At 43.1% G+C, this 26,763-nt stretch overlaps 1 protein-coding gene across 1 annotated transcript; it reads right to left on the minus strand.

The window, feature by feature from the left end:
- Positions 1–513: 513 nt before the first annotated feature.
- LOC139406469 (cation/H+ exchanger protein 2) lies at positions 514–21,866 on the minus strand. Its single transcript, XM_071149090.1, has 20 exons — positions 21,511–21,866; positions 15,497–15,670; positions 15,231–15,337; positions 11,432–11,540; positions 11,136–11,252; positions 9,231–9,292; positions 8,683–8,847; positions 7,014–7,205; positions 6,674–6,773; positions 6,416–6,557; positions 4,821–5,004; positions 4,547–4,646; positions 4,248–4,372; positions 3,173–3,210; positions 2,916–3,028; positions 2,695–2,840; positions 2,307–2,401; positions 2,065–2,143; positions 1,583–1,691; positions 514–1,284 (listed from the first exon to the last, which is right to left on the minus strand). The coding sequence occupies exons 1-20, from the start codon at positions 21,560–21,562 to the stop codon at positions 1,211–1,213; spliced, it is 2,283 nt and encodes a 760-aa protein (XP_071005191.1). The 5' UTR covers positions 21,563–21,866; the 3' UTR covers positions 514–1,210.
- Positions 21,867–26,763: the final 4,897 nt, after the last annotated feature.

The following is a 26,763-nucleotide window of genomic DNA, read 5'->3' on the forward strand; positions in this document are numbered from 1 at the left end:
CTTCTGTCCATGTGTAACCACGCCAACCCAGGACTTCCACGTCTGTCTTCTTCACCAGCAGGATTGTCTGAGACAGCTGATGAAATTAAGTATTTCTGTCTAGATTTAAAGTGTTCTGAAAAATGTACACAAACTATGAGTTCATAAGGAAACAAGTGAATTGAAATAAAAATCATTAGGCCCTAATCTATGGATTTAACATGACTAGGCAGGGGCACAACCCTTGCCCAGGCCTAGCCACTCCGATTGACTTTTCCCCACAAAAGTGCTTTATTAATCTGATTGTAAAAAATACATTTTGTAATGCAGGAAAAAGTCCAACTTTGATAATTGTCATGCTTGGGTCGGGTGGATGACAGACTTTTGACAAGTGAAGTGGCTGACGTTTCAAAAAGGTTCCTTTAACCATAGTGATCTGGAAGTCTGGATAAGCCCTTTGACATTTTAAAATCCTTAAGGTCTTTCAGAATGATTTATCGTCAAATCAACTGTGGCTCGTTAAACACCCACACATTTGGCTATTAAATGTATTATTTATTCCTTTGCATTAAAATACTTTTAGCATTGACAAAATATGTTTGACATCTTCTAAACACGTTTTAAATGTACAAAAATACCTTCTTTTACAGAGGCTGCTGAAAACACCCTAAGGGTGTTCAAACAAGTACAAAAATAAAAACAAACCTAAGACAGGGAGAGAGGTCCAGTGTAAAGTTTACCAAACTGTACACCGACAAATTCCTCTTTGACAGTTGAATGTTGTCCTCCAGTTTGCATAGCTTCTATTGAACATGCTCAGTGATGGTTTTAAAAACAATAATATTAAACAGCAAGGTAGTATGGTACTAAGGTTTGGTTGGTGCGTTAAATCAGTCAATTCAGAGAAGTGGTTCTAAGAAAATATGTAGATTCTGATTTGACAGAAACAGATGAGTGACTAAATGTAGCGTGGAACAGGAGGGTTACAGTATATATGTTGTTAGCTGGAGTTGTGAGACTGTGCGGACACTACAGTGTTCAACACTGAAATGTTTCACCAACTGTTTGAAGAATTGTTTTTGAACCGCAGTCCAGAGAAATTTCTAGATGTTCTCTAGCAGTCTGCACACAATATTCAATTCCATAAATAACTTAACTAAGTAAAAAAAAACATATTGAATGCAACTTAGTCTGATATAAAAGGTAACAAGATGATGCTCAGATTAGTCCCTCAGCAGCCAGCTGGCGATGGAGCGAAGAAGTAGGATGCCAGGAGGATGAGGTAGACCACCACCAGAGCAGTGCCTGACCAGAGGAGAAAACTGTCCAATTAAACACTTAATCCACTAGAGGGCAGTTCTCTATCATGCTCAAATAATCAATATCCTACGATGACCGGCAACAGATGGACAAGGATGATTTGGTTGGATCAATGATCATTTCAACGTGTTAATTGATTACCTTAGCCTGTGTACAGTGTAGCTGACTGTTTCTGCATTGAACAACACTGTTGTTTACAATGCCACGTTGGCTGATGCAGAAACAGTCAGGCATACAGGTTGGGATGGATCGCTCTGAGGCAAACCCTCCAGTCACGCCTTACCTTGGAAGTAGTCCGATTTGCCATCCATGAAGATGTAGTTGACGAGGACCACGCTGAAGATGCTGGCCCACAGATGCAGGTCACAGAATATTAGCACAAAGCCCACATCCTGTCATAACACACACACGCAGGAAATGACTTGTCTGTTTTTACCATCAACATATTTATTTTCTATAGTCTACCATGGTATAACTATGGTCTAAAGGGTGAGCTGACAAATCAAATGAAAAAAACATTTAAAAAATCCATCCATGAAAATTTAAGCCAATTCAGAAAGGGAATCCGAGTGCCCGCCTTAGCTGACATCAACTGAGAGTGCACCAATTAGATGCTACTTTAGTAACAATCACACCTACCTTAGTTGGAGCTCCATTTAATCTGACCAGGTTCTGCTCCTGCTACATGGTGTTTCCTTTCTCAACTGGACTTATATTATTGATTAGTTATCTAGTGACAGGTACAGTCAAGGGGTAGTGTCTTACGTAGAAGGCGTTGAATAAAACAAGCAGGGGGATCTGGAGCATGCAGACCTGTACAGCGATGCAACTGCCCACCTCCAGGCTGGGAAAAGCAACACAGAGGAACAGTCAGTCACTCCCCAACAAACACTTGTTTCAGTCAGATAATTCCTGCTAACCAACAGGTCACCATCGCAGTTTTTACCCCGTCAGATCATGTGGTTAGGAAAAACAACTGTTCATGACCTCTGTTAGTGAGGACCCACCTCAGACTGATGTTGTTCTGAAGGGCAAACTGGATCCCGTTGACAATCTCCGGGATCTCAGGTACCATGGCCAGCACGGTTACTCCTATGAAGTACTGATGAACAACGAGAGGGATAGTGAGGGTTGAGAGGAGAGGGAGCTATAAGGAGATCATCATGATGACAAGACAACCGTGTGTGGTGTGGTGTGGTGTGGTGTGGTGTGGTGTGGTGTGGTGTGGTGTGGTGTGGTGTGGTGTGGTGTGGTGTGGTGTGGTGTGGTGTGGTGTGGTGTGGTGTGGTGTGGTGTGGTGTGGTGTGTGTGTGTGTGTGTGTGTGTGTGTGTGTGTGTGTGTGTGTGTGTGTGTGTGTGTGTGTGTGTGTGTGTGGTGTGGTGTGGTGTGTGTACCTGTGAGATATTGGGCTGACTCAGTATGGGCTGGATGTGTTCAGTGGTGACATCAGCGCAGGCTGACATCAGTAGAGTGGCTATGATGAGGATGGCCAGAGCTCTCCACCGAGACCAGTGGACAACTGCACCATGGTGGCCGGTCACTGCAGACACACATAAACACACAGTTATGGATGGCGGTTACTTATACAGTTTATAACTGTGTATTTTACCCTTACCATGTCCCTCGCCAACGTGAATGTCGTAGATGTGTGAGTGTGTCTTCAGTGTGAAGATTAAACCAATGATGTAAGCAACAGGCAGAAGGAAGGAGACCGTGTACACCAGTGGCCTGAGACACACACACAAATGCACACACAAATAAAGATGAGTATCACAATTCTTTACAAAAGTATATATATTTTAAATATTCACTAAGATCATCGAGTTACAAAAAAAGTACTAATAATTTGGAGCAGAACCTCGCAACACTCACTGGATGTGGCTGTGGAACAAGGTGTAGTTGTTCTCACTCTGTTGGTAAGATGACAATATATCATCAGGTGAAATACTCAGTGCCACACGACTGTCTGATACAGTACTATACAGAAGAGTGTTTCTGTTACTTTGCGAAATTACAGTTTGACTGTGTGTCTGTTGATGATTGAATGTTACAGTTTGACTGTGTGTCTGTTGATGATTGAACGTTACAGTTTGACTGTGTGTCTGTTGATGATTGAACGTTACAGTTTGACTGTGTGTCTGTTGATGATTGAACGTTACAGTTTGACTGTGTGTCTGTTGATGATTGAACGTTACAGTTTGACTGTGTATCTGTTGATTTACAGTTTGAATGTGTGTCTGTTGATGATTGAATGTTACAGTTTGACTGTGTGTCTGTTGATGATTGAACGTTACAGTTTGACTGTGTGTCTGTTGATGATTGAAATTTACAGTTTGACTGTGTGTCTGTTGATGATTGAACGTTACAGTTTGACTGTGTATCTGTTGATTTACAGTTTGAATGTGTGTCTGTTGATGATTGAATGTTACAGTTTGACTGTGTGTCTGTTGATGATTGAACGTTACAGTTTGACTGTGTGTCTGTTGATGATTGAACGTTACATTTTGACTGTGTGTCTGTTGATGATTGAACGGTACAGTTTGACTGTGTGTCTGTTGATGATTGAATGTTACAGTTTGACTGTGTGTCTGTTGATGATTGAATGTTACAGTTTGACTGTGTGTCTGTTGATGATTGAACGGTACAGTTTGACTGTGTGTCTGTTGATGATTGAACGTAACAGTTTGACTGTGTGTCTGTTGATGATTAAATGTTACAGTTTGACTGTGTGTCTGTTGATGATTGAACGGTACAGTTTGACTGTGTGTCTGTTGATGATTGAACGTAACAGTTTGACTATGTGTCTGTTGATGATTGAACGTAACAGTTTGACTGTGTGTCTGTTGATGATTGAACGGTACAGTTTGACTGTGTGTCTGTTGATGATTGAACGTAACAGTTTGACTATGTGTCTGTTGATGATTGAGCATGACTAAGCATTACTGACCAGGTCGTAGTGACAGTTGCGGCAGGCGAAGGACCCGCTGGTGGTGTTGTCCCCTGTGGAATTGGTGCAGTTGTCACACACCAGGTTCCCATACGCCTTAGAGAACAACGTGGGGGCAAACACACCTACAGAGACAGGATGAGGAGAGGGTAAGCCAGGGGAATAAAACTTTTTGAGGATATGTGGGTCTTGAGGGTCTTGGGTACGAGGTGAGAAGTGGTTTAGGGTTGAAGGTCTTGGATACGGGGTGAGGAGTAAGGACGAAGGGAGGAGTTGGTGGTGAGGAGGTCTGGACTCACCTCCCACAGAGATGAAGAGCAAAGCAGAACTGACCCCAGCTGAACGACTGTTAAACCTCTGCTCCCTGTGTCTCAGCCCTCCTATGATCATACAGATCCCCTAGAGAGGTAAGAAAGGGTGAGCAGGAGTGGGTGGTTGGGGGAGGAGTAAGCAAAAAAGAGGAATAAGGAAAAAGAGACGTATTACATTTCTGTGTGTGTGTGTGTGTGTGTGTGTGTGTGTGTGTGTGTGTGTGTGTGTGTGTGTGTGTGTGTGTGTGTGTGTGAGACTCACAGGGATGAAGAGGATGCAGCCCAGCAGTGTGCCGGTGAGGGCAGATTTAACTATCTCCTGCAGACAGGCATTACCAGCGCGGTGACCCCTCAGCAGGGCGGTGATATAGAAGGTCATCTCTGTGATGGAGCCAAAGGTCGCATTCACCACCGCCCCCACCGCAAAGTTGCTCTGGGCAGAGATACTGCAGAAGGGATAAGGGGCATTGTTCATATGACTTTGTTGTGGCCAATTGTTTTTATTCAGCTTTAAAATAAAGGGTAATACGAGGATTCCTAGTCATGTTTGCTCCTCAAGTATACATGTACTGTATGCATGTTTGTTTATGGGAATATGTAGGGGAGAGTGGGGTAAGATGAGCCATTGTTTTTCATTCAGCATCAATCTGTCAAGGGAAATATAGTTTCTTACAAAGATTCTAACAAAGATATCTGTCAGGATGTTGTGTATCCCTGGAAATAATTCAGAATTAATGTAAACATTACAGTCTTGAAAACATAGCTTGTCCAAAAAAAGTTGTCCCTTGGCACAATTTACCCCGGGTTTTGCTAGCTACACATTTCTGTACCGAATGAAATATTATCACTGCCTTTTTGAAACCATGTATATCCTCATTTCCCAAACACCATTAAACACAATCAAATTAGCTTTTTTGTCTTTGAATCATTTTAACCCAATGAGTCCCACTGTAACACCAGCGTGTTTTAGACTTCTATCCCCTTTTAAACATAGTGTGTATGCGCTACATACATACTTATAGGTTGTACCATTGGATCAATCAATTTCTTCTGCATCCGTAGATACCGACCATTAATGGGGGCTGAGTTAGAACGGGCCCGGGTCTTTTTACAAAAACGTACTGTACTTACAGCACTCATTTGTCAATATAACTCATGAATGCAACTGTTTAATATCAAATTGTGTTGTGTTCTATTTGTAGTCCTGGTTGTCCTGAAAATACAATTGTAAAACCCTTCACTGAGAGGATAAATATAAGAGCTGGACATGCAGCTGATTGAAAGTTAGATACATGAAAAGACCATTTTTGCTGGGGTCTCAGGACTGAAATGGTTGTTAAGCATCTTTTAACACAGGCCTAACGCCTAACAAACACTTTGTACTTTTTGAAACACTTTGAGGCCCTGTTGTTACCTCATATCCCAGTGATAATGACTTACATTACACCTGGGAAGAAAACTCTTACATTGGCTCAACTTACCCAAAGGCAAACATTTTTACCATTAGCCCACACAGCTACAGGGATGTACTTTCATGCTAGGTTTAGGACCTCATAATGACGCTTAAAGAGGCCCCAACTGATGTATAGCACAATCTCTACTTTTGTTTATATACAAGCATCACGAAACCTCAACACAATAAATTCATTTGACTTGGTGAAAATCTGTTTCTTTTGGACACAACTGTTTACCACTTTTCCCATGTGGTTTCTTCCTTCACAGACTCCATGAAATGATGACTTCTTCCAGAATATTATGGTCAAATTGTTCATTTTGTGTATGGTTTCCAAGAAACAAGGGTGGCTCAACATACCCCACTCTCCCCTACAGTATTTGTGTGTGAGTGCGTGTGCTGACCTGGCGATGCCCATGCCGATGTAGTAGGACAGAGGAATGATGGAGCCGACTGCTGTGGCAAACTTGACCTCAGAGCTGGCAAACTGGTTTCCTTTATCTACATAGCCAATCACCAGGGACACTATCACCAGGGGTAGGAGGTCTGATGAAGGGACTAAGGAATTCAACATGTAGAATGTAAATCAAATGACTGGTCCAAAAACAACCCCGGCCTAGTCCTTTTGGCCCCAACACTATAGGCCTTGTGATAAAGGATACTGACAGCAAACACATTGATCCCATCCACAGTGTATTTGTAGTAATACCAGTTGACCGCGTGGTAGCAGCACAGCAGCGCTCGAGTCTCACAACCCTGAGGCTGGAAGTCATACAGGATATTACAGTTAGTAATAATACAAGGCTTCTTTACTGAGAACTAATCCAGACAATCTTATTCATTTCATCAGCTGCTCACCAAGGCCTTAGATTTTCTAAAACAGGTGTGTTACAGCAGGGTTGGAACAAAAGCCTGCATAGCCAGCTCCCAAGGAGGAGATCTGGCTATACCTGGCTTAAATGCTTAAATTATCAGCGCCCTGTCTGCCTGCCCTGCCCCTACCTTCCTCTTTGAGCAGGTGGAGACCGAGAGGTTCTCAGGGGGCATGAGGAGGATGGAGGCCAGGGTCCGGGCATTCATCTTGGCCACGGGAATGGTGAACACCAGCAGCCAGGAGATCAGGCAGGCCAGGGAGTGAACCACAGCCAGCAAAGGATAACCCAACAGCAGCCACACATACGTGCTCACACGGTGCTACATAGGATAGAGGAGACAGATAGAAGGTATACATCACACGGTGCTACATAGGATAGAGGAGACAGATAGAAGGTATACATCACACGGTGCTATATAGGATAGAGGAGACAGATAGAAGGTATACATCACACGGTGCTACATAGGATAGAGGAGACAGATAGAAGGTATACATCACACGGTGCTACATAGGATAGAGGAGACAGATAGAAGGTATACATCACACGGTGCTACATAGGATAGAGGAGACAGATAGAAGGTATACATCACACGGTGCAACATAGGATAGAGGAGACAGATAGAAGGTATACATCACACGGTGCTACATAGGATAGAGGAGACAGATAGAAGGTATACATCACACGGTGCTACATAGGATAGAGGAGACAGATAGAAGGTATACATCACACGGTGCTACATAGGATAGAGGAGACAGATAGAAGGTATACATCACACGGTGCTACATAGGATAGAGGAGACAGATAGAAGGTATACATCACACGGAGTGGCTGCAGATCCAACCTTTCTGGACCCCTCTTCCCGACAGCTAAAGGTCTCGAAACTTCTGCGCATGACACTCTACTTTACGCACAGTCTCTGCTCTACTCGTAGATAACAGGCTACTCATGGCGAATGGTGCTCGTTTAATAAAGTTAGATCAAAGCTGAATCAATGTCTGCAATATCACATAATGATAGCATTCTACATAACAGAGCCGAATATAGTAGCATAGTATAAAGTTACTCTAAGACAAAAAAACACCACCTCAATCCTTATGAGATTTTAGGATGATTGTGCGAAGGGTCAAAATGTTCTCATGTGGCCAAAACTCAACAGCGCACGCCACCAGGCAAAATACGTGCTTTGTTTGAAACTAAACACAGATAGGCTATGCTACTGTATACAGGTGCTGCATGGACGTTTCACCAGTAAAACTTGAATAATTATCATTCACAATTGACAGTGGGAAATGTGAAGGGAGGGTGATCACAAAAAAATGTGTGCGTAAAGAAAAAGTAAACAAACATGAAAGGTTAGCAGAAAGGTACAGCAGAAAGGTACAGCAGAAAGGTACAGCAGAAAGGTACAGCAGAAAGGTGCAGCAGAAAGGTACAGCAGAAAGGTACAGCAGAAAGGTACAGCAGAAAGGTACAGCAAGCTCATTGACGACTACAAGAAGCGTTTGTCTCCGCAGTTATCTTGGCCAAAGGCTGCGCCACCAAGTACTAGCGCCGGCGTGCCAATACTATTGTCCATGCCATTTGTCTTTATTTTCTAAATCAAATGTGTAAACTTAAGTTCAGAAAAATAAAACTGGTTCTGCAATGTTGAAAATCCAATAACACGGTGTGGTGATCAAAAGTTTGTTGTATTGTATTTTAGTAGATATTGGGAATTATTTAAGAAAAGTGCATGGGTGTCAACATATTTGTCCGCAACTGTATACAAGCCCCCACATCACACATCAGACTCTTACCCAGTAGGGCTTGTGCTGCGGTGGCCCCTGTAGCAGGTCTGGGATGGGCTCTTCAGTGGGTGATGGCAGGAGAATGGGAGAAGTGTCCTCATTGTCCTCCGCATCCTCTGGGATGGCCTCACAGTGGGGGAACCTACCACAGCACCTCTCTACACCTCCTCCCAACTAGAGGGGGAACACAAGAGAGTTTAGCCCAGACACAACATTCATTCCCTTAGAGGACATTATCCGTCTGTCTGTCTAATCTTTGCCCTATAAGTCATCACATGTTCAACAATGTTCAACAAGCTAGCTGTATTCTAGCTATTTTATATGCGATAACATAGACCTTTAAGTCTACATGATTGTTGTGGACATTTGCCTTTAATGGCTTGTGGTGGGGAAAGGAAACAGGGACTTCTGCTACACAGCCACCACAGACAAACAGACAGGAAGTGAAGACAGGAGCTGAAACAGATGTGGTGTATCTTAACAGTTTTAACTGACTTCCTCTAAACTGATATTTTCCAGTGGAAGCAATGTGATGGACAAAACACATATTACTGTACCTCCTGTATGGACTTCCCAAATGGCCATAAGAAATACCAAGACAACTTCCAGCACATCTTCCCTAAAAGCAGAGAGAGCGAGAGAGACCCAATCATTTCTAAAGGAATCATATGTTAGGATGGCAGTATGTGATAATCCCACCCTCCACAAGATACAAAGGTTTCATCTCAGATTGGAGTCCACCAATTCAATTGATAATCGGAAATTGATTATCGAAAATAATGGCGCCGGAGGGGATGGTTGCCGTTTTATGATTCCCTAACCAATTGTGCTGTTGTGTGTGCTTTTTCGCGTTATTTGTAACTTATTTTGTACATAATGTTTCTGCCACCATATCTTATGACTGAAATGAGCTTCTAGTTATCAGGACAGTGATTACTCTCCCAATACTGGAGGAATACTTTTTCTTTGATGAGTCGGACGGGAAGAATTTACTTCAGACGTACAATCATTGGATAATAAAATATACGAGCTATGAGCACCTACATCCTACCAACGGAACATAAAAAACTGTAATATCTTATGATTCACCAAGTTCTGGCTGAACGACGACATGAATAACAGCTGGCGGGTTGTAAGCTTTTTCGGCAGGATAGAACAATGGCCTCTGGTAAGACAAGGGGTGGGGGTCTATGTGTATTTGTAAACAACAGCTGGTGCACGAAATCTAAGGCTACAAAGGGAAGCACAGCCGTGAGCTGCCCAGTGACACGAGCCGACCAGACGAGCTAAATTACTTCTATGCTCGCATCGAGGAAAATAACACTGAAACATGTATGAGAGCATCAGCTGTTCTGGACGACTGTGTGATCACACTCTCCGATGTGATTAAGACCTTTAAACAGGTCAACATTCACGAGGCCGCAGGGCTAGATGGATTACCAAGACGTGTACTCCGAGCATGTGCTGACCAGCTGGCAAGTGTCTTCACTGACATTTTACACCTAATACCAACATAACAACATGTTTCAAGCAGACTCCCATAGTGCCTGTGCCCAAGAACACTAAGGTAACCTGCCTAAATGACTACCAACCCGTAGCACTCACGTCTGTAGCCATGACGTGCTTTGAACGGCTGGTCATGGCTTACATCAACACCAATATCCCAGAAACCCACTCTAATTTGCATACCACCCTAACAGATACAAAGATGATGCAATCTCTATTGCACTCAACACTGCCCTTTCCCACATGGACAAAAGAAACACCTACGTGAGAATGCTATTCATTGAACGTTGAGCTGTAGTCAACACCATAGTGCCCTCAAAGCTCATCACTAAGCTAAGGACCCTGGGACTAAACACCTCCCTATGTAACTGGATCCTGGACTTCCTGACTGCCCCCCTGACTGACTGCCCCCCTGACTGTCAGAGGAAGGACCTAAAAATGGTCAACGACTCCAGCCACCCTAGTCATAGACTGTTGTCTCTGCTACCGCACAGCATGGGGTACCGCAGCGCCAAGTCTAGGTCCAAAAGGCTCATTAACAGCTTCTACCCCCAAGCCATAAGACTCCTGAACAGCTAATCAAAGGGCTACGCTGCTGCTACTCTCTGTTTATTATCTAGGCATAGTCATTTTTAACTCTACCTACATGTGCATATTACCTCAATTACCTCGACTAGCCGGTGCCCCTCCACATTGACTCTGTACCCGTACCCCTTGTATATAGCCTCGCTGTTGTCATTTTACTACTGCTGTTTAATTATTTGTTACTTTTATTTTCTATTTTTTGAACTTATCTATTTTTTCTTAAAACGTATTAAAACATTGTTGGTTAAGGTCTTGTAAGTAAGCCTTTCACTGTAAGGTCTACACCTGTTGTATTCGGCGCATGTGACAAATCAAATTTGATAACACAGTACTGCCAAAGGATAGACAGTACTGCCAATGGAGATCCATACCATATGGTACTCCAATGATGGTGATGAACATCAGTATGCTGACCAGGAGGTAGACCAGAGACACCCACCAGCCAAACAACAACACATACACCACATTTCCACAGGTGATCAGATGACCTAACATCAGAGACACAGACAGAGAGAAATTAGTGATGACGACATGTAGTCCTATTCACAGCAAGCCATGATTGAGGACTTCAGGGTTTGTACCGAGTATCACAGTGACATCTGTAGAGTTGACTACTTTTCCTCCTTACAAGCACAAATACACAAAAAAAAAACACACAAACACTCACCTGTGTGTGGTTTGATGGCGTTGAGCTCTGAATAGAGCTCCTTGACCACATCCGACCTGTCCTCAAAGGGACGCTCCGTCACATGACTCTTCCACTTCCTAAATCCAAACTAAAACACGCGCACACACACAGCGAGAGAGTAAATGTGCACATATGATTTAGACAGTTCATTTGAACCTGTACTGTACAAAACATACTTCCTAACTTCAGATTTAGTGAATATTTGTTTTCATTTCAACAACTCTACTTGTGATGTGCTAGACACCCTGCGTACAGTGGCAAATCAGCAGTTAAAACAATGACAAAGCCTTCTCCCCAACACTATTTCAGTTAAAACAATGACAAAGCCTTCTCCCCACCACTATTTCAGTTAAAACAATGACAAAGCTTCTCCCCACCACTATTTCAGTTAAAACAATGACAAAGCTTCTCCCCACCACTATTTCAGTTAAAACAATGACAAAGCCTTCTCCCCACCACTATTTCAGTTAAAACAATGACAAAGCTTCTCCCCACCACTATTTCAGTTAAAACAATGACAAAGCCTTCTCCCCACCACTATTTCAGTTAAAACAATGACAAAGCCTTCTCCCCACCACTATTTCAGTTAAAACAATGACAAAGCCTTCTCCCCACCACTATTTCAGTTAAAACAATGACAAAGCTTCTCCCCACCACTATTTCAGTTAAAACAATGACAAAGCCTTCTCCCCACCACTATTTCAGTTAAAACAATGACAAAGCCTTCTCCCCACCACTATTTCAGTTAAAACAATGACAAAGCCTTCTCCCCACCACTATTTCAGTTAAAACAATGACAAAGCCTTCTCCCCACCACTATTTCAGTTAAAACAATGACAAAGACTTCTCCCCACCACTATTTCAGTTAAAACAATGACAAAGCCTTCTCCCCACCACTATTTCAGTTAAAGCAATGACAAAGCCTTCTCCCCACCACTATTTCAGTTAAAGCAATGACAAAGCCTTCTCCCCACCACTATTTCAGTTAAAGCAATGACAAAGCCTTCTCCCCGCCACTATTTCAGTTAAAACAATGACAAAGCCTTCTCCCCACCACTATTTCAGTAAAAAGCGGGGGATAAGGCTGGAGAAATGTAACAACTCTCAATTTCAACGACAGAGCTATGGATGCAAGGAATGACCATGATATCAAAATGATAGTTTTAACCATGTTAACATTTTACAGCAGTGGGCTAAATCAGGGTCACAGAGTGTTTCATGGTAGTCTTAAACAAATCTACTTTGAAACAAACGTATACGCCTCACACACAAGGTCATGGGCTTAAAAAAGACACCTGTACCATGTCAGATATAGAGTTTAAATGAATTTAAATGTTGAGTTTGCGTCCCAATATTGCACTTTATATACAGTGCCTTCGGAAAGTATTCAGACCCCTAAACTTTTTTCACATTTAGTTACGTTACAGACTTATTCTAAAATTGATTAAATCGTTTTTTTCCCCATCAATCTACACCCAATACCCCATAATGACAAAGCAAAAACAGGATTTTAGAAATTTTGGCAAATTCTTCAAAACAAAAAAAATAAACAAAAAAATTAACTTGGCCGGGTACGAGCCCGGGCTGCGTAGAGATGTCCTTGTCCCATCGCACTCTAGCAACTCCTGTGGCGAGCCGGGCACATGCACACTGACATGGTCGCCAGATGTATGGTGTTTCCTCCGACACATTGATGTGGCTGGCTTCTGGGTTAAGCAAGCAGTGTGTCAAGAAGCAGTGCGGCTTGGCAGGGTCGTGCTTCAGAGGACGCATGGCTCTTGACCGTACGAGAGTTGGAGCGATGGGACAAGACTGTAACTACCAATTGGATATCATAAAATTGGAGAGAAAAAGGAGAAAAACATCAATAAAAATAAACAACAAAAAAATCCTTAATTATTACATTTAAATAAGTATTCAGACCCTTTACTAAGTACATTGTTGAAGCACCTTTGGCAGCGATTACAGCCTCGAGTCTGCTTGGGTATGACGCTACAAGCTTGACACACCTGTATTTGGGGAGTTTCTCCCATTCTTCTCTGCAGATCCTCTCAAGCTCTGTCAGGTTGGATGGGGAGCGTCGCTGCGCTGCTATTTTCAGGGCTCTGGATGGGCCACGCAAGGACATTTAGTCCTGAAGCAACTCCTGCGTTTTCCTGGCTGTGTGCTAAACTTCGATAAACTTCGCCCCAGTCTGAGGTCATGAGCGGTCTGGAGCAGGTTTTTATTGTGGATCTTTCGGTACTTTGCTCCGTTCATCTTTCCCTCGATCCTGACTAGTCTCCCAGTCCGTGCCTGTGAAAAACATACCCACAGCATGATGCTGCCACCACCATGCTTTACCGTTTGGATGGTGCCAGGTTTCCTCCAGACGTGACGCTTGGCATTCAGGCTAAAGAGTTCAAGCTTGGTTTCATCAGACCAGAGAATCTTGTTTCTCATGGTATGAGAGTCTTTAGGTGCCTTTTGGCAAACTCCCAGCGGGCTGTCATGTGCCTTTTATTGAGGAGTGGCTTCTGTCTGGCCACTCTAACATAAAGGCCTGATTGGTGGAGTGCGGCAGAGATGGATGTCCTTCTGGAAGGTTCTCCCATCTCCACAGAGGAACTCTGGAGGCTCAGTCAGAGTGACCATCGGGTTCTTGGTCACCTCCCTGACCAAGGCCCTTCTTCCCCAAGATTGCTCACTTTGGCCCGGCGGCCAGTTCTAGGAAGAGTGTTGGTGGTTCCAAACTTCTCCCATTTAAGAATGATGGAGGCCACTGTGTTTTTGGGGCCCTTCAATGCTGCAGACATTTTTGGTACACTTCCACAGATCTGTGCCTCGACACAATCCTGTCTCGGAGCTCTACGGACAATTCCTTTGACCTCGTGGCTTGGTTTTTGCTCTGACATGCACTGTCAACTGTGGGACCTTATATAGACAGGTGTGTGCCTTTCCAAATCATGTCCAATCAATTGAATTTACCACAGGTGGACTCCAAACAAGTTGTAGAAACATCTCAAGGATGATCAATGGAAACAGGATGCACTTGAGCTCAATTGCAAGTCTCATAACAAAGGGTCTGAAATCTTATGTAAGTAAGGTATTTCATTTTTTCAAACTCCATTTTAGAATTAGGCTGTAACGCAACAAAACGTGGAAAAAGTCAAGGGGTCTGAATACTTTCCGAATGCACCATATATGAATGCAGCTGCCACTGTATTGAAGCCAATTGACACAGTTTATTATAGTGCACTATGCTTTATTACCGGTGACAGGTTCAGTACACTACATTCTGTATGCATTTTCTTAAGTCTTGTGGATCAATGCACTGCTCTATTTTAGTTTATAAAGCCCCCGTACAAACTTCTGCCATGCCTTACATCACTGTTAAATTACAGATATACGAGTCACCAGACCGGATCACAGGGATGGTCAACTCTGGAGATCCTTTTGGTCAGCATTGAGTTAGGTAGATCTGCGTTTAGTTAATTTTGCACCTTGTGGAATGATCTCTAGAATTCTACAAAGTTGGATGTTTTGGTGTCGCTAGGACATTTCAGACAATTGGTTGATTACTTTTTGACTGAGGAATGTGTTTGTTTTTCAGGATCGTGTTTTGTTAGTGACTTTTCTTAAATTCCTTGTAAAAAAGTGTATGTTTTGATTGTGTTGAAATTGTAAGTATTGTGAATTTGTATGATTGTGTGCAGGGCTGCATCCCTGGGATGGATCAAAATCTTTCATTCATCTGCAATGTTGTTGATTCTGCTTCATATACTATACTGTACTATACCCTGTAGTTGTTGGCTAGTTTGTTGGCCTCCACTTCGTTCTCTGCTCTGATAGTGGTCTTGTTGGTGGCGTCCTCCCATACATCCTCAGAGGCATGGGCGCTGAGTCCTGAAGGGTGAGATGTATTCAATCATGTTACAATCGAACTCTATTGAGGTTAATAATAACAACCAAAAGTTTATCTCTGGCCCGGTTCCATTTCAACCCTTACCGCCCTCTCTTCTCCTAGTGCTATAGTACCTAAATGTGACTGGACCTTGTACTCACGTGTGTGTGTGGACGGACATTTTGGCGTGTAGACATCTGGTCCGGGGAGGAGGGAGGGGGAAAGCGAGGGGGTGCAGGCATCCCTCAGCTCGGAGTGCAGGCTGGCCACACACAGCCGATCACACATTGGCCCGTGGAGGTGCCCCCCCCGGTGATCTTGGTCCCATGGAGAATCTGCAGGGAGTGGACGAGGGGAGGAGATGTAGCAATGGCACAAGAGGTTCTGGCCATGACCCAAAGTGTTTGGTAAACACTGGTCTAGCGTGTGGTGTCCTGGTGGAACTTGAGAGACATGTTAAGACCGTAGGTCAGAGACAATGACCCTGTACTTCATGTCTGGAAGAGGAGGAGAGGCATGACAGACATACACAGCCAGACAGACATACACAGTCAGACAGATGGGCACAGACAGACATAAGCTGGGCTTGTTCACGGAGACAAAACTCTGCCTGAAACAAGACAGGCGTGCCTGCCTGGTCGGTTATTTTCAGAATGTGCTTGATGGTGGCAAATAAACTTTATGACCCAATATATTACACTATTTATTTAACCTTTATTCATCCAGGTAAGCAGTCATGCAATGCACTTAGGCCAAAGTGTGATCTAATGTTCCCCTGACTTGTTTTTCTGTACCAAGGCTTCTCATAGTCACAGTAGGCCTGCAGTAACACCTGCTAAACTGTGTACATGACCAATAACCTTTGATTTTAGTAAAATACAGAAGGATTAGTATCACTTCCCTTTACCAGTATAAATACAAACGATGTTCTTGAACTTCCCCATCTTTCTGCCTAAATGTCTTCAATGTCCCTTAAGGTCATACAGTTTCAACTGCATGTTACAAACATTTAATGATGCCTGTAACCAGACGAGGTAGACAGACGTTATCCAATGTTGATACTAGCAGGCCGCCAGCCACAAACAGGGGCAGTTCCTGTCCTTAACACTGAAACATCAAACTTGTGAGACGTGTCTTACTGGTAATCGGTTCTTACAGCACCCACTACCATTCAGTGACATTATTTGTCCATGGGGAAAAAGAGCTACTTCGTAAACACAGCACTGCCTGTTAGACTAAAATGAGTAGTAACCCTGAATAAGACCTAACCACACACTGACCAAAAAGTTATTTAGTTGGCATTTACGTATGTCCCCATTACCAGTAAAACATCATCAAAACCCATTTCTTCCACTTACTTGCTGTGCTGTTTCGTTGTTCATTTGTTCAGTTTCATCCAGGATTTCATCATACATCTCAAACAGTGAAGTTTCAGCTCTGTCTGTCCGTGGCCTCTCTTCCTCGATGCCCACTGTCACTGTGTCCGTTTACATCTTGTCCAGCTGTGTCTGTAACATTTCACGTAAACCCTGTTTCTTGTCTGCATCGAAGTAGCGGGTCTGGTACCTAGCATCGAGCTAGGTGGCGACACAGTAAAGTGGCTCAGAGAGAATGCCACCAAATCACTTGTTCACAGCCTCTTGTAGAGTACTTTTGTAAGTTTTAACCCCATGGTCTGTGTTGGCAGTTTTGTTGAGCAGGTGTTTCAATGCCATGACAGAGGGTTTCACGTCTGCTACAGACACAGTTGATGAGCTTATTTCTCAGGTCAGTTGTTTGAATGGAGCGAGGAGTGTGTTCATGTTTCCATGTTTCAAATATGTTCTCAAATGCCATTGAAATGGATGCAGCGGTATGAGAAACGGCAGATTCTTGAGCATGCAATATGGCTTTCCTCAGTACGAAATCCTCATCGACCCACTGTGCTGTCAGACTCAGCATGCTCATGAGGCTGACATCGCTGGTCCAAATGTCAGTTGTGAAGCTAATAGCAGTGATGCCCATAGCAAGTAGCTCATGGATGTGCGTTTCAAGAATACTGTGTAACTCCGGTAGGGCAACATCTGAAAAATTGTGCCTACTTGGTAGTGTGTACCGAGGCTCGAGGTGCTCGGCCAGTCGGCGAAAGCCAACATCATCCACAACAGAGAATGGTTGATTGTCAAGGGCAATGAATTTCATTATCTTGGCGTTAATGAATTTCGCCCGAGTTGTCTCGCTGAAATATTCTTACTCTTTCAAATGACTGCTCGACTTCAACTTGTTTAGTTCTTGGAAGTGTGCGCTTAGTATTTTTATGTTTTTGTTCTGTGTAGAGCTGTATTTTTCATGGCGTGGTTACGTCATCTACCTATGTTATATAGGTACGCACGTCATCTACCTACGTTATATAGGTATGCACGTCATCTACCTACGTTATATAGGTATGCACGTCATCTACCTAAGTTATATAGGTATGCACGTCATCTACCTACGTTATATAGGTATGCACGTCATCTACCTACGTTATATAGGTATGCACGTCATCTACCTACGTTATATAGGTATGCACGTCATCTACCTACGTTATATAGGTATGCACGTCATCTACCTACGTTATATAGGTATGCACGTCAGTTTGACATCGGTTTTGCACATCGGAGTTAAACTAGACATCAATCCGATGCCGATGTTGGCATTTTTAGCTAATATCGGTCAATTCAGATATACTTACAGATATATCTTGCATCCCTAGCGCGTAGTGTGTAAAAATCTTCTGTCCTCGGTTGCAACACTCACTGCTGGAAGCAATGTCAGCACAATAACTGTTTGTCAGGAGAATCATGAAATGGGTTTCCATGGCTGAGCAGCTGCACATGGCTGGAGTGGTATAAAGCTTGCCACCATTGGACTCTGGAGCAGTGGAAATGCATTCTCTGGAGTGATGAATCCCGCGTCGCCATCTGGCAGTCCGACGGATGGCAGGAGAACTATACCTACCCCAATGCATAGTGCCAACTGTAAAAGTTTGGTGGAGGAGGAATAACGGTCTGGGGCTGTTTTTCATGGTTCGGGCTAGGCCCCTTAGTTCCAGTGAAGGGAAATCTTAACACTACAGCATACAATAACACTGCCCTTTCCCACCTTGACAAAAGGAACACCTACATGAGAATGCAGCTCATTGACTACAGCTAAGAGCGTTCAACACCATAGTTCCCACAAAGCTCACCACTAAGCTAAGGACCCTGGGATATAACACCTCCCTCTGCAACTGGATCCTGGACTTCCTGACGGGCCGCCCCCAGGTGTTAAGGGCAGGCAACAACACATCTGCTACGCTGATCCTCAACACTGGGGCCCATCAGGGGTGTGTTCCTAGTCCTCTCCTGTACTCCCTGTTCACCCACGACAGTGTGGCCAAACACAACTCCATCACCATCATTAAGTTTGCTGGCGACACAACAACGGTAGGCCTGAGAGGGAGGAGAGGAGGTTAGAGACCTGGCAGTGTGGTGCCAGGACAACAACCTCTCTCTCATTGTGAGCAAGACAAAGGAGCTGATCGTGGACTACAGGAAAAGGCGGTCCGAACAGGCCCCCATTAACATAGACGGGGCTGTAGTGGAGCGGGTCGAGAGTTTCAAGTTCCTTGGTGTCCACATCACCAATAAAGTATCATGGTCCAAACACACCAAGACAGTCGTGAAGAGGGTACGACAACACCTTTTCCCGCTCAGGAGACTGAAAAGACTTGGCATGGGTCCCCAGATCCTCAAAAGGTTCTACAGCTGCACCATCGAGAGCATCTTGACCGGTTGCATCACTGCCTGGTATGGGGAGGCAGGTAGCCTTTTATTTGCTTTTTATTATCTATGCATAGTTACTTCACTCCTACTTACATGTACAAATTACCTTAACTAACCCGCACATTGATTCGGTACCGGTAGCCCCTGTATATACCTAGTCACTCGGGGGGCTCCCGAGTGGGGCATCTCAGTGCTAGAGGCGTCACTCACTACAGACACCCAGGCTGAATCACAACCAGCCGTGATTGGGAGTTCCATAGGGCGGCACACAATTGGCTCAGCGTCGTCCGGGTTTGGCCGGGGTAGGCCGTTATTATAAATAAGAATTTGTTCATAACTGACTTGCCTAGTTATAATTTTTCACTTTAGTTTATTTGGTAAATATTTTCTTAATTCTTTCTTGAACTGCACTGTTAGTTAAGGGCTTGTAAGTAAGCATTTCACGGTAAGCTCTACACATGTTGTATTCGGCGCATGTGACAAATAAAGTTGAATTTGATTCTAGACAATTCTGTGCCTCCAACCTTGTGGCAAGAGTTTGGGGAAGGCACTTTCCTGTTTCAGCATGACAATGCCCTCATGCACAAAGCGAGGTCCATACAGAAATGGTTTGTCGAGATCGGTGTGGAAGAACTTGACTGGCCTGCACAAAGCCCTGACCTCAACCCCATCTAACACCTTTGGGATGAATTGGAACGCAGACTGTGAGTCAGCCCTAATCTCCCAAGATTAATGCTCTTGTGGCTGAGATGTTCGACAAGCAGGTGTCCACATACTTTTGGTCATGAAGTGTATGTATCCAATGGACTCATCCTACAAAGTAAGCTATGTCTTTGATCGGATACTTTCAAAATGCATCCTTCTGTCCTCCCTTCCTCCAATCACTGATATGACCACATAACTAGAATGAGATTCTATTCCTATGGATATGACTGGGGATGATTGGGTAAAAGGTCAAAATTGGGGTTGAGGAAAAGCAAAAAGTCCACAATGTTATCACCTATCTAGTTAAGTAAAAAAATGTCAACTGTATTGTAGCTCAATCCAAAGGGTAGCAGCATAATGAATTCTAAAATTCTGAGCAGGACATTTGACACAAGGAAAAAAATCCTGCGTGACAGGTGTGCGAGCATATGTTGGTGACGGTGTTATAATACTACTGTTTTGTCGGGACTGATGGTCTGTTTATCTTTTTATGGTTGTCGTTATATGGAGTAGGCCTACAGCTCTATCTAGTTGTCCTATCAGTGACAACAGTTGGTGACAACTAGCATTTTAAATCTAACCCTTTTCCTAACCTTAACCTAATTCTCCTAACTTGCCATGTTAGTTCTACTAATTTGCTACGTTAACTCCCCTAACCTGCTATGTTAGTTCTAACCAGCTATGTAAACAAACCATCAGTCCCTACAAACCATCTGTATCACCACACCTGTTGCTAGCCCAAAGGCCGGCAGATGGTGATATTGAGTCATTTCCATTTTACAGTCTGCATTGTATGCAGCAGGCAATAAACCCGTATCCCAGTGGACCGGTTCTTCCTCCATTCGGTCTGCAAAGGCATCGATTTCCACCTTAACTATATTTAATGGCAAGAAGGCTGGCGAAAAAACGGGAAAAAATATGCATACTTTCTTTATGAAACACGATGTTCCACCACCATGCTAAAGTGGCTAATGCCTGCAAACACTTATCCCAGATGTTGCATATCCCATGCCGCCATCTGTTTGCAGCCATCTGTTGTTTACCGCTAGTTGAACGAAGGACGTGACATCAGGAAGTATCATTAGCATGGGGTTGGAAATGGTGTTTCGTAAAGAAAGTATGCATATTTTCAACAACAAAAATACCTTCTCTCTATTAAATCTAGTTCATGAGGAAATCAACGCATTTGCAGCCATAATGGAGAACGTTGTAGGTAGGAACCGGTCCAAGGGGGATACCAGTGTATTGCTGGCTGCATTCAACGCCTTTTGATGGTAAAATGAAACCAGATCAATATCGCCATCTGCCGTTTTTGGCCTAACCTGTAGTGTATTCCGTGTGATCATACGTCACAGGTTTATTCTCAGATTTTGATTTAAGTGACCACGACAATAATATATTAATTCAGTAGTAACACAGTCATTATCAAAAAAGGATAGGCAATGCACCTGTCTTTTCCCTTTGTTCAATTTCTTGAAATTACACTGTAGCCTAATGTGCATGTATTAACATGTAGGTATTATTTCGCGGTAGGATTATTTATTATATGACAGATTTCTTTTAAAGCACATCGACGATACGAAGTATATGGCTGGTGTGTTAGTTTACATAGCCTAAAAAAAGTTTAGCATCGCACAACACTAACGTTAGCTACATCAGTAATAGGCTATTTAGCTCGGCCTCACCTTGACTGTCGATGGTTGATCTCCGCCGTCGACTCTCTGTGTCTGTTGACATGTGTGGGCTGGAGAGAGACAAATCAGTCTCTCAGTCAGTTATAGTAATGGGTTCCATCACGCGCTTCTTGCTCAACCTTGTCGTATGACGGCAGAGAGTTCTGCGCTCACGGATTAGGCAACATGGAATTATGGGAAGCGTAGTGATTACTGCACTATAGGGGCTGTGTTGTAGGCTAGGCATGTAAGACCTTTACTGGGAAGGTTTTCCTATTAATTTGCCATTCCTCGTAATACAGTTTGAGTGGGCATATGCCTGCCTATCTCTTGGTCGCTCATCGGGCTGTCGTGTGCATCCTTTACACGTTTACAAAAGAAGACGTGCAGCAATCTCCACTCTTGTGAATACTGAACTGAAAATGAGCATCGCATGATCATAGAGAGAAAGCGTTTGTGTGTAAGCGTGTGCGTGCGTGCTCTCAGTGTCCGTGAACTTCTCAAAACCTTTCACCAGAGGAAGTCTCAAAGACAGCCTATGCTTGCATTTGACAGCCTGTGAGAGGCCTTGTACCCATCCGTTTAGTCATGTTGTGGTGTCTGTTTGGCACTGTGAGACAAGTGAGATGCACAACAATAACCACCTATATTTGATATGTACACTACATGAAATGTTGATTCTGATCCATTTACAGTGCATTCAGAAAGTATTCACACCCCTTTACTTATTCCACATGCGGTTGTGTTACAAACTGGGATTAAATTTGATTAAAAAATTATAACATTTGAACAAAATGAATGAAAAATACATAAATCAACCCTGAGTCAATACATTTCAGACTCATCTTTGATAGCGATTACAGCTGTGAGTCTTTCTAGTTAAGTCTCTTAGAGCTTTCCACATCTGGATTGTGCAACATCTGCCCAATTATTCTTTAAAACAACTTTTAGGCTCTATCAAATTGGTTGTTGATCATTGCTTGACAACCATTTTCAGGTCTTGCCATAGATATTAAAGCAGATTTAAGTCAAAACTGTAACTCAGCCACTCAGGAACATTCAAACATTCACTGTCTTCTTGGTAAGCAACTCCAGTGTAGATTTAGCCTTGTGTTGTAAGTTATTGTTCTGCTGAAAGGTGAGTTCATCTCCCAGTGTCTGGTGGACAGCAAGACTGAACCAGGTTTTACGCTAGGATTTTGCATGTGCTTAGCTCCCTTGCGTTTATTTTTCTTCCTGGAAAAACTCCCCAGTCCTTAACGTTTACAAGCATACTCATAACATTACTCATTTTAAGCTGCATTACTTTAGTGCATTGTTGCAAACATAATCTGTGTTTGAAATTCCCTGCTCGACTAAGCGATCTTACAAATAATTGTATGTGTGGGGTACAGAGATGAGATAGTCATTCAAAAATCATGTTAACCACTATTATTGCACAGAGAGTGAGTCCATGCAACTTATTATGTGACTTGTTAAGCACATTTTTACTCCTGAACTTATTTAGGTGTGAGTACTTTCTGAAGGCACTGTATAATTGATCCTGGCTTGGGCCAGATGAACATCAGATATTTACATCAGTGAAAGGCATTTGGTATTTTATTAGGATCCCCATTAGCTGTTGCAAAAGCAGCAGCTACTCTTCCAGGGGTCCACACAAAACATGAAATAGTACAGAACATTAATAGACAAGAACAACTCAAGGACATAATTATATTAATAAAGCCTACATAACAATACATACACACAAACTATCTTGACCAAATAGGGGAGAGGCGTGGTGCCATGAGGTGTTTCTTTATCCATTTTTTTAAACCGGGTTCGCTGTTCATTTGAGCAATAGGAATGGAATGGAGTTCCATGCAATAATGGCTCTATATTCTTGAATTTGTTATGGATTTGGGAACTGTGAAAAGACCCCTGGTGGAATGTCTGGTGGGGTAAGTGTGTGTGTGTGTCAGAGCTGTGTGTAAGTTGACTATGTAAACAATTTGGGGTATTCAACACATTTGTTACAAAAATATGGGAAAAGGCCAGTAGCTGAATGGAGGTCTTAATTGCACTCATAAAGCAGTTGGTAGAAGGCACCACTCAAACATTGAAGAATTGGAGCAGTTTACAGCTGAAGAGTGGGGCAAATTGCCAGTAGAAAGGTACAGCAAGCTCATTGATGGATACAATAAGCATTTTCTAGTGGTTCTGCAATGTTGACAATCTAATTAAAACGTGTAGAAACTGAACTTTTTATTTGATTTATTTTTCACTTATTCTAGAAGAAATAGGGAATTATTTAAGAAAAGAGCAAGGCTGACAATATATTTGGCCGCCACTGTATATTGATAGCTATATTAGAAGTAGATATATAGATACGTGTCTATTATTTTATATTTTTTTGAAAATTTGTTGAGTGTAGACCTGCACAAATTCAATGTTAAGGTCAAAGACCTTCAACCCTGGTCAAAGGCTTATCAGAGATCGTTATGACCGGAACATTGTATTTGTCAATACATTTTTACAGTGACTTTAGAAGTATTCACACCACTTGACCTTTTCCACATTTTGTTGTGTTAGCCAGAATTTAAAATAGCTAAAAAAAATTGGTCACTGGCCTACACACACAATAGCCCATAATCTCAGTGGGATTAAGTTTTCGACATTTTGACAAAAATGTCTGTAGGTGGGTGGATGGGATTTGCCGGAATGGAGTGTCTGAAAGAACAAGAGGGAAATCATTTGATCTTTGTAGGCTTCAGACAGTGGAACAGATGACGGTAATGAAGTGGAAGCTGCGGAGGGGAAGACGGCTCATAATAATGGCTGGAACGGAGAGTGAATGGAATAGCATCAAACAATGTGTTTGATGTATTTGATACCATCCTCCAATTGCGCACCAGCCATAACCACAAGCCCGTCCTTCCCAATTAAGATGCCACCAACCTCCTGTGTGTAATGTCAGTAACAGCTCTGAGGTTCCGTCTGAATGAAAGATAGTGATTACTTATTCGTTGGGGTTTATCGGCAGTTGGCATCCAACTGTGCATTACCGCCACCTACTGTACTGGAGTGTGGGCCAGAGACAGGGATAAATTAAATCCTACTTGCCAGCCCTGTTTCTCTTAAAAAATATTAAATATTTGAGACTGTATCTAACGACGTTCCACTCAACATCCTCCTTCATACTAGATCTCAGCCTCTCTTTCTCTGTCATACTGCCCACACTGTATCAATACATGCTCCACTGTCTCCATTTCTTGGCAATAATCCCACCTTCCTGCTGGATGCTTTCCCATCACATGTAAAGTCTTATTCAACCGACTATGTCCCACCCTTAATCTTGTCAAAAAAATAGCCTCCCCTCTTGTCCCTTCCTGTCGTCCTCCCCGACATTCCTCTGTACTTCAAATAAATGCCTGCCCTTAGTATCTCTATTCCACTGCTGCCATCTCTGCACAATTACTCTCCATATCAGGCTTTTTGCCTCTTCCTTGGTCATTGAAACAAAATCAACATCCCCAGTACTAAGTGCTTGTTTAGCAAGTACATCAACTACCTCGTTCCCCTTCACCCCCCACATGGGGGCTGGGACCCAAGTAAATCTTCTGTATACCCATGTCTAATCCCGCCATAGGTTTGTAAGACCATCATAAAGTGGGTCTTGTCTGCTAGGTGAGCTAACGGACTGCAGACTCATCAACACTGTACATGAATCAGAGACAAATAACTACTCTGTCTGACTTGACGTCCTCCACCCACTGCAAGGCCAACAATATGACCATCAGCTCCGCCCTATAGACAGCCAGATTATCTGTAATATGTTTCCTGACTGTCACCCCACATTACTGCACTACAAATTCTGACCCAGTACATCCTGTCCTTGGATCTTTTGAACAATCTGATATACAGTATCCAGATGTCTATTAAACCAATCAGATGGATCATCACCCTCCCTGTCTTTCTGTAGTCTCTCCAACACTTCTAGATCAACTACTGGAGGAAGGAGGAGCCATGGTGGGTTTACAGGAATAGCTGCCGTTGGACTAAACTCCCTTCCATACAGTTCCATCTCTCTCGCCTGGGTATTACCCATACACCCAAACACCCAAGTGTTCTGTCCTCACTCAAGTTCCCAGCATGCCTGTAAAATCCCTTTCACAGGATGAGACACCCCATGTCCCTGTAGGTTGACCCAATAATGAATTGCCAGCTGCTGTCTCCTAATCTCCAATCGCATATCCCCCCATCTCCACCTGTAGTGCAGACACTGGGGAGGTCTGAAACAACCCACTACATATTTGTAGTTCTTGCCCCTGTATGACAACGCATCATTTAAATCCTCCCTCCTATCCAGCGCTCCAGGGTGCTCATCTTGTTCTCTCTGCCCCCTCTGACAAATTTGCCGAGCTATGCACTTGGACAGACGCTTTGGCCATCATCTCTGCCTTCTCATCTGTTACTGCCATACCATCCCCAGTCGTCAACACTGGATAATCCCACTCTCTTCTAATGCCACTCATCCTCTTAAATCATCTACCACACTTTTCCCCACAGGTGTCACCCTTCCAATGGTAACAGGACCGACAGAAATATGACCACTTTGCCTGACGGACAGTACTCCTCCATCCACCATGGGACAGCTTTCCTCCTCCTCACTGAACTCTTAGGTATAGCCTCAGTAGCTGCCCCCACGCAGTTATTCATACTATCCTCCTCCGCCCGAGGCAAGAGCGTGATTAGCTGCAGGTTGGAGTATTTACTATCCCCCTCCTTCAGGTGGTGGTGCTTGTTCATAACAAGGTTTAATGGAGGTGTGTTACGACCAATGAGGGGGTGGGGATCTTGAACAATTATTCTACAGGAAATATTATACAAATACCAGAATTCCTATAATATCCTCAAATATTCTATATGTGCAACTTGATATGGTATTTGGGTTACTATGACATTTGGTTTGAAGTGACATTGAGGAATTGACCATCCTTTTAGAACCCTACTAGAGCCCTACTACTCCCATTGTTTCACTAGCAGCGGTGCTAATGCTGGCTGTGGGGTAAGTAAATGAAGAAAACCAAGCCATATTTTTGGTCATTGTCTCTAAGGATAAATGGATTAAATCACTTTTTGTCAATAAAAGTATATTTCCCATTTTGGTGTTCCACCCCTTTAATAAGTGCCACTTTTACCACATAAATATGACAACATTTATATTTACTTCAAAATTATGAAAACTAAATGATACTACAATCAAATTGTTAAAATCAACTTTAG

Source organism: Oncorhynchus clarkii, chromosome 1 (assembly GCF_045791955.1).
Source record: "Oncorhynchus clarkii lewisi isolate Uvic-CL-2024 chromosome 1, UVic_Ocla_1.0, whole genome shotgun sequence".
NCBI classification, from domain to species: domain Eukaryota; kingdom Metazoa; phylum Chordata; class Actinopteri; order Salmoniformes; family Salmonidae; genus Oncorhynchus; species Oncorhynchus clarkii.

Bases quoted from the DNA above. Each gene is read 5' to 3' on its own strand.
- LOC139406469 (XM_071149090.1), bottom strand. From the start codon at position 21,562: ATGTCAACAGACACAGAGAGTCGACGGCGGAGATCAACCATCGACAGT. The intron at 2,841-2,915 runs GTAAGGGTAAAA...GTGTGTCTGCAG, and splicing joins TCACGTTGGCGAGGGACATG to TGACCGGCCACCATGGTGCA. The intron at 2,402-2,694 runs GTACACACACCA...GTTGTTCATCAG, and splicing joins GTCAGCCCAATATCTCACAG to TACTTCATAGGAGTAACCGT.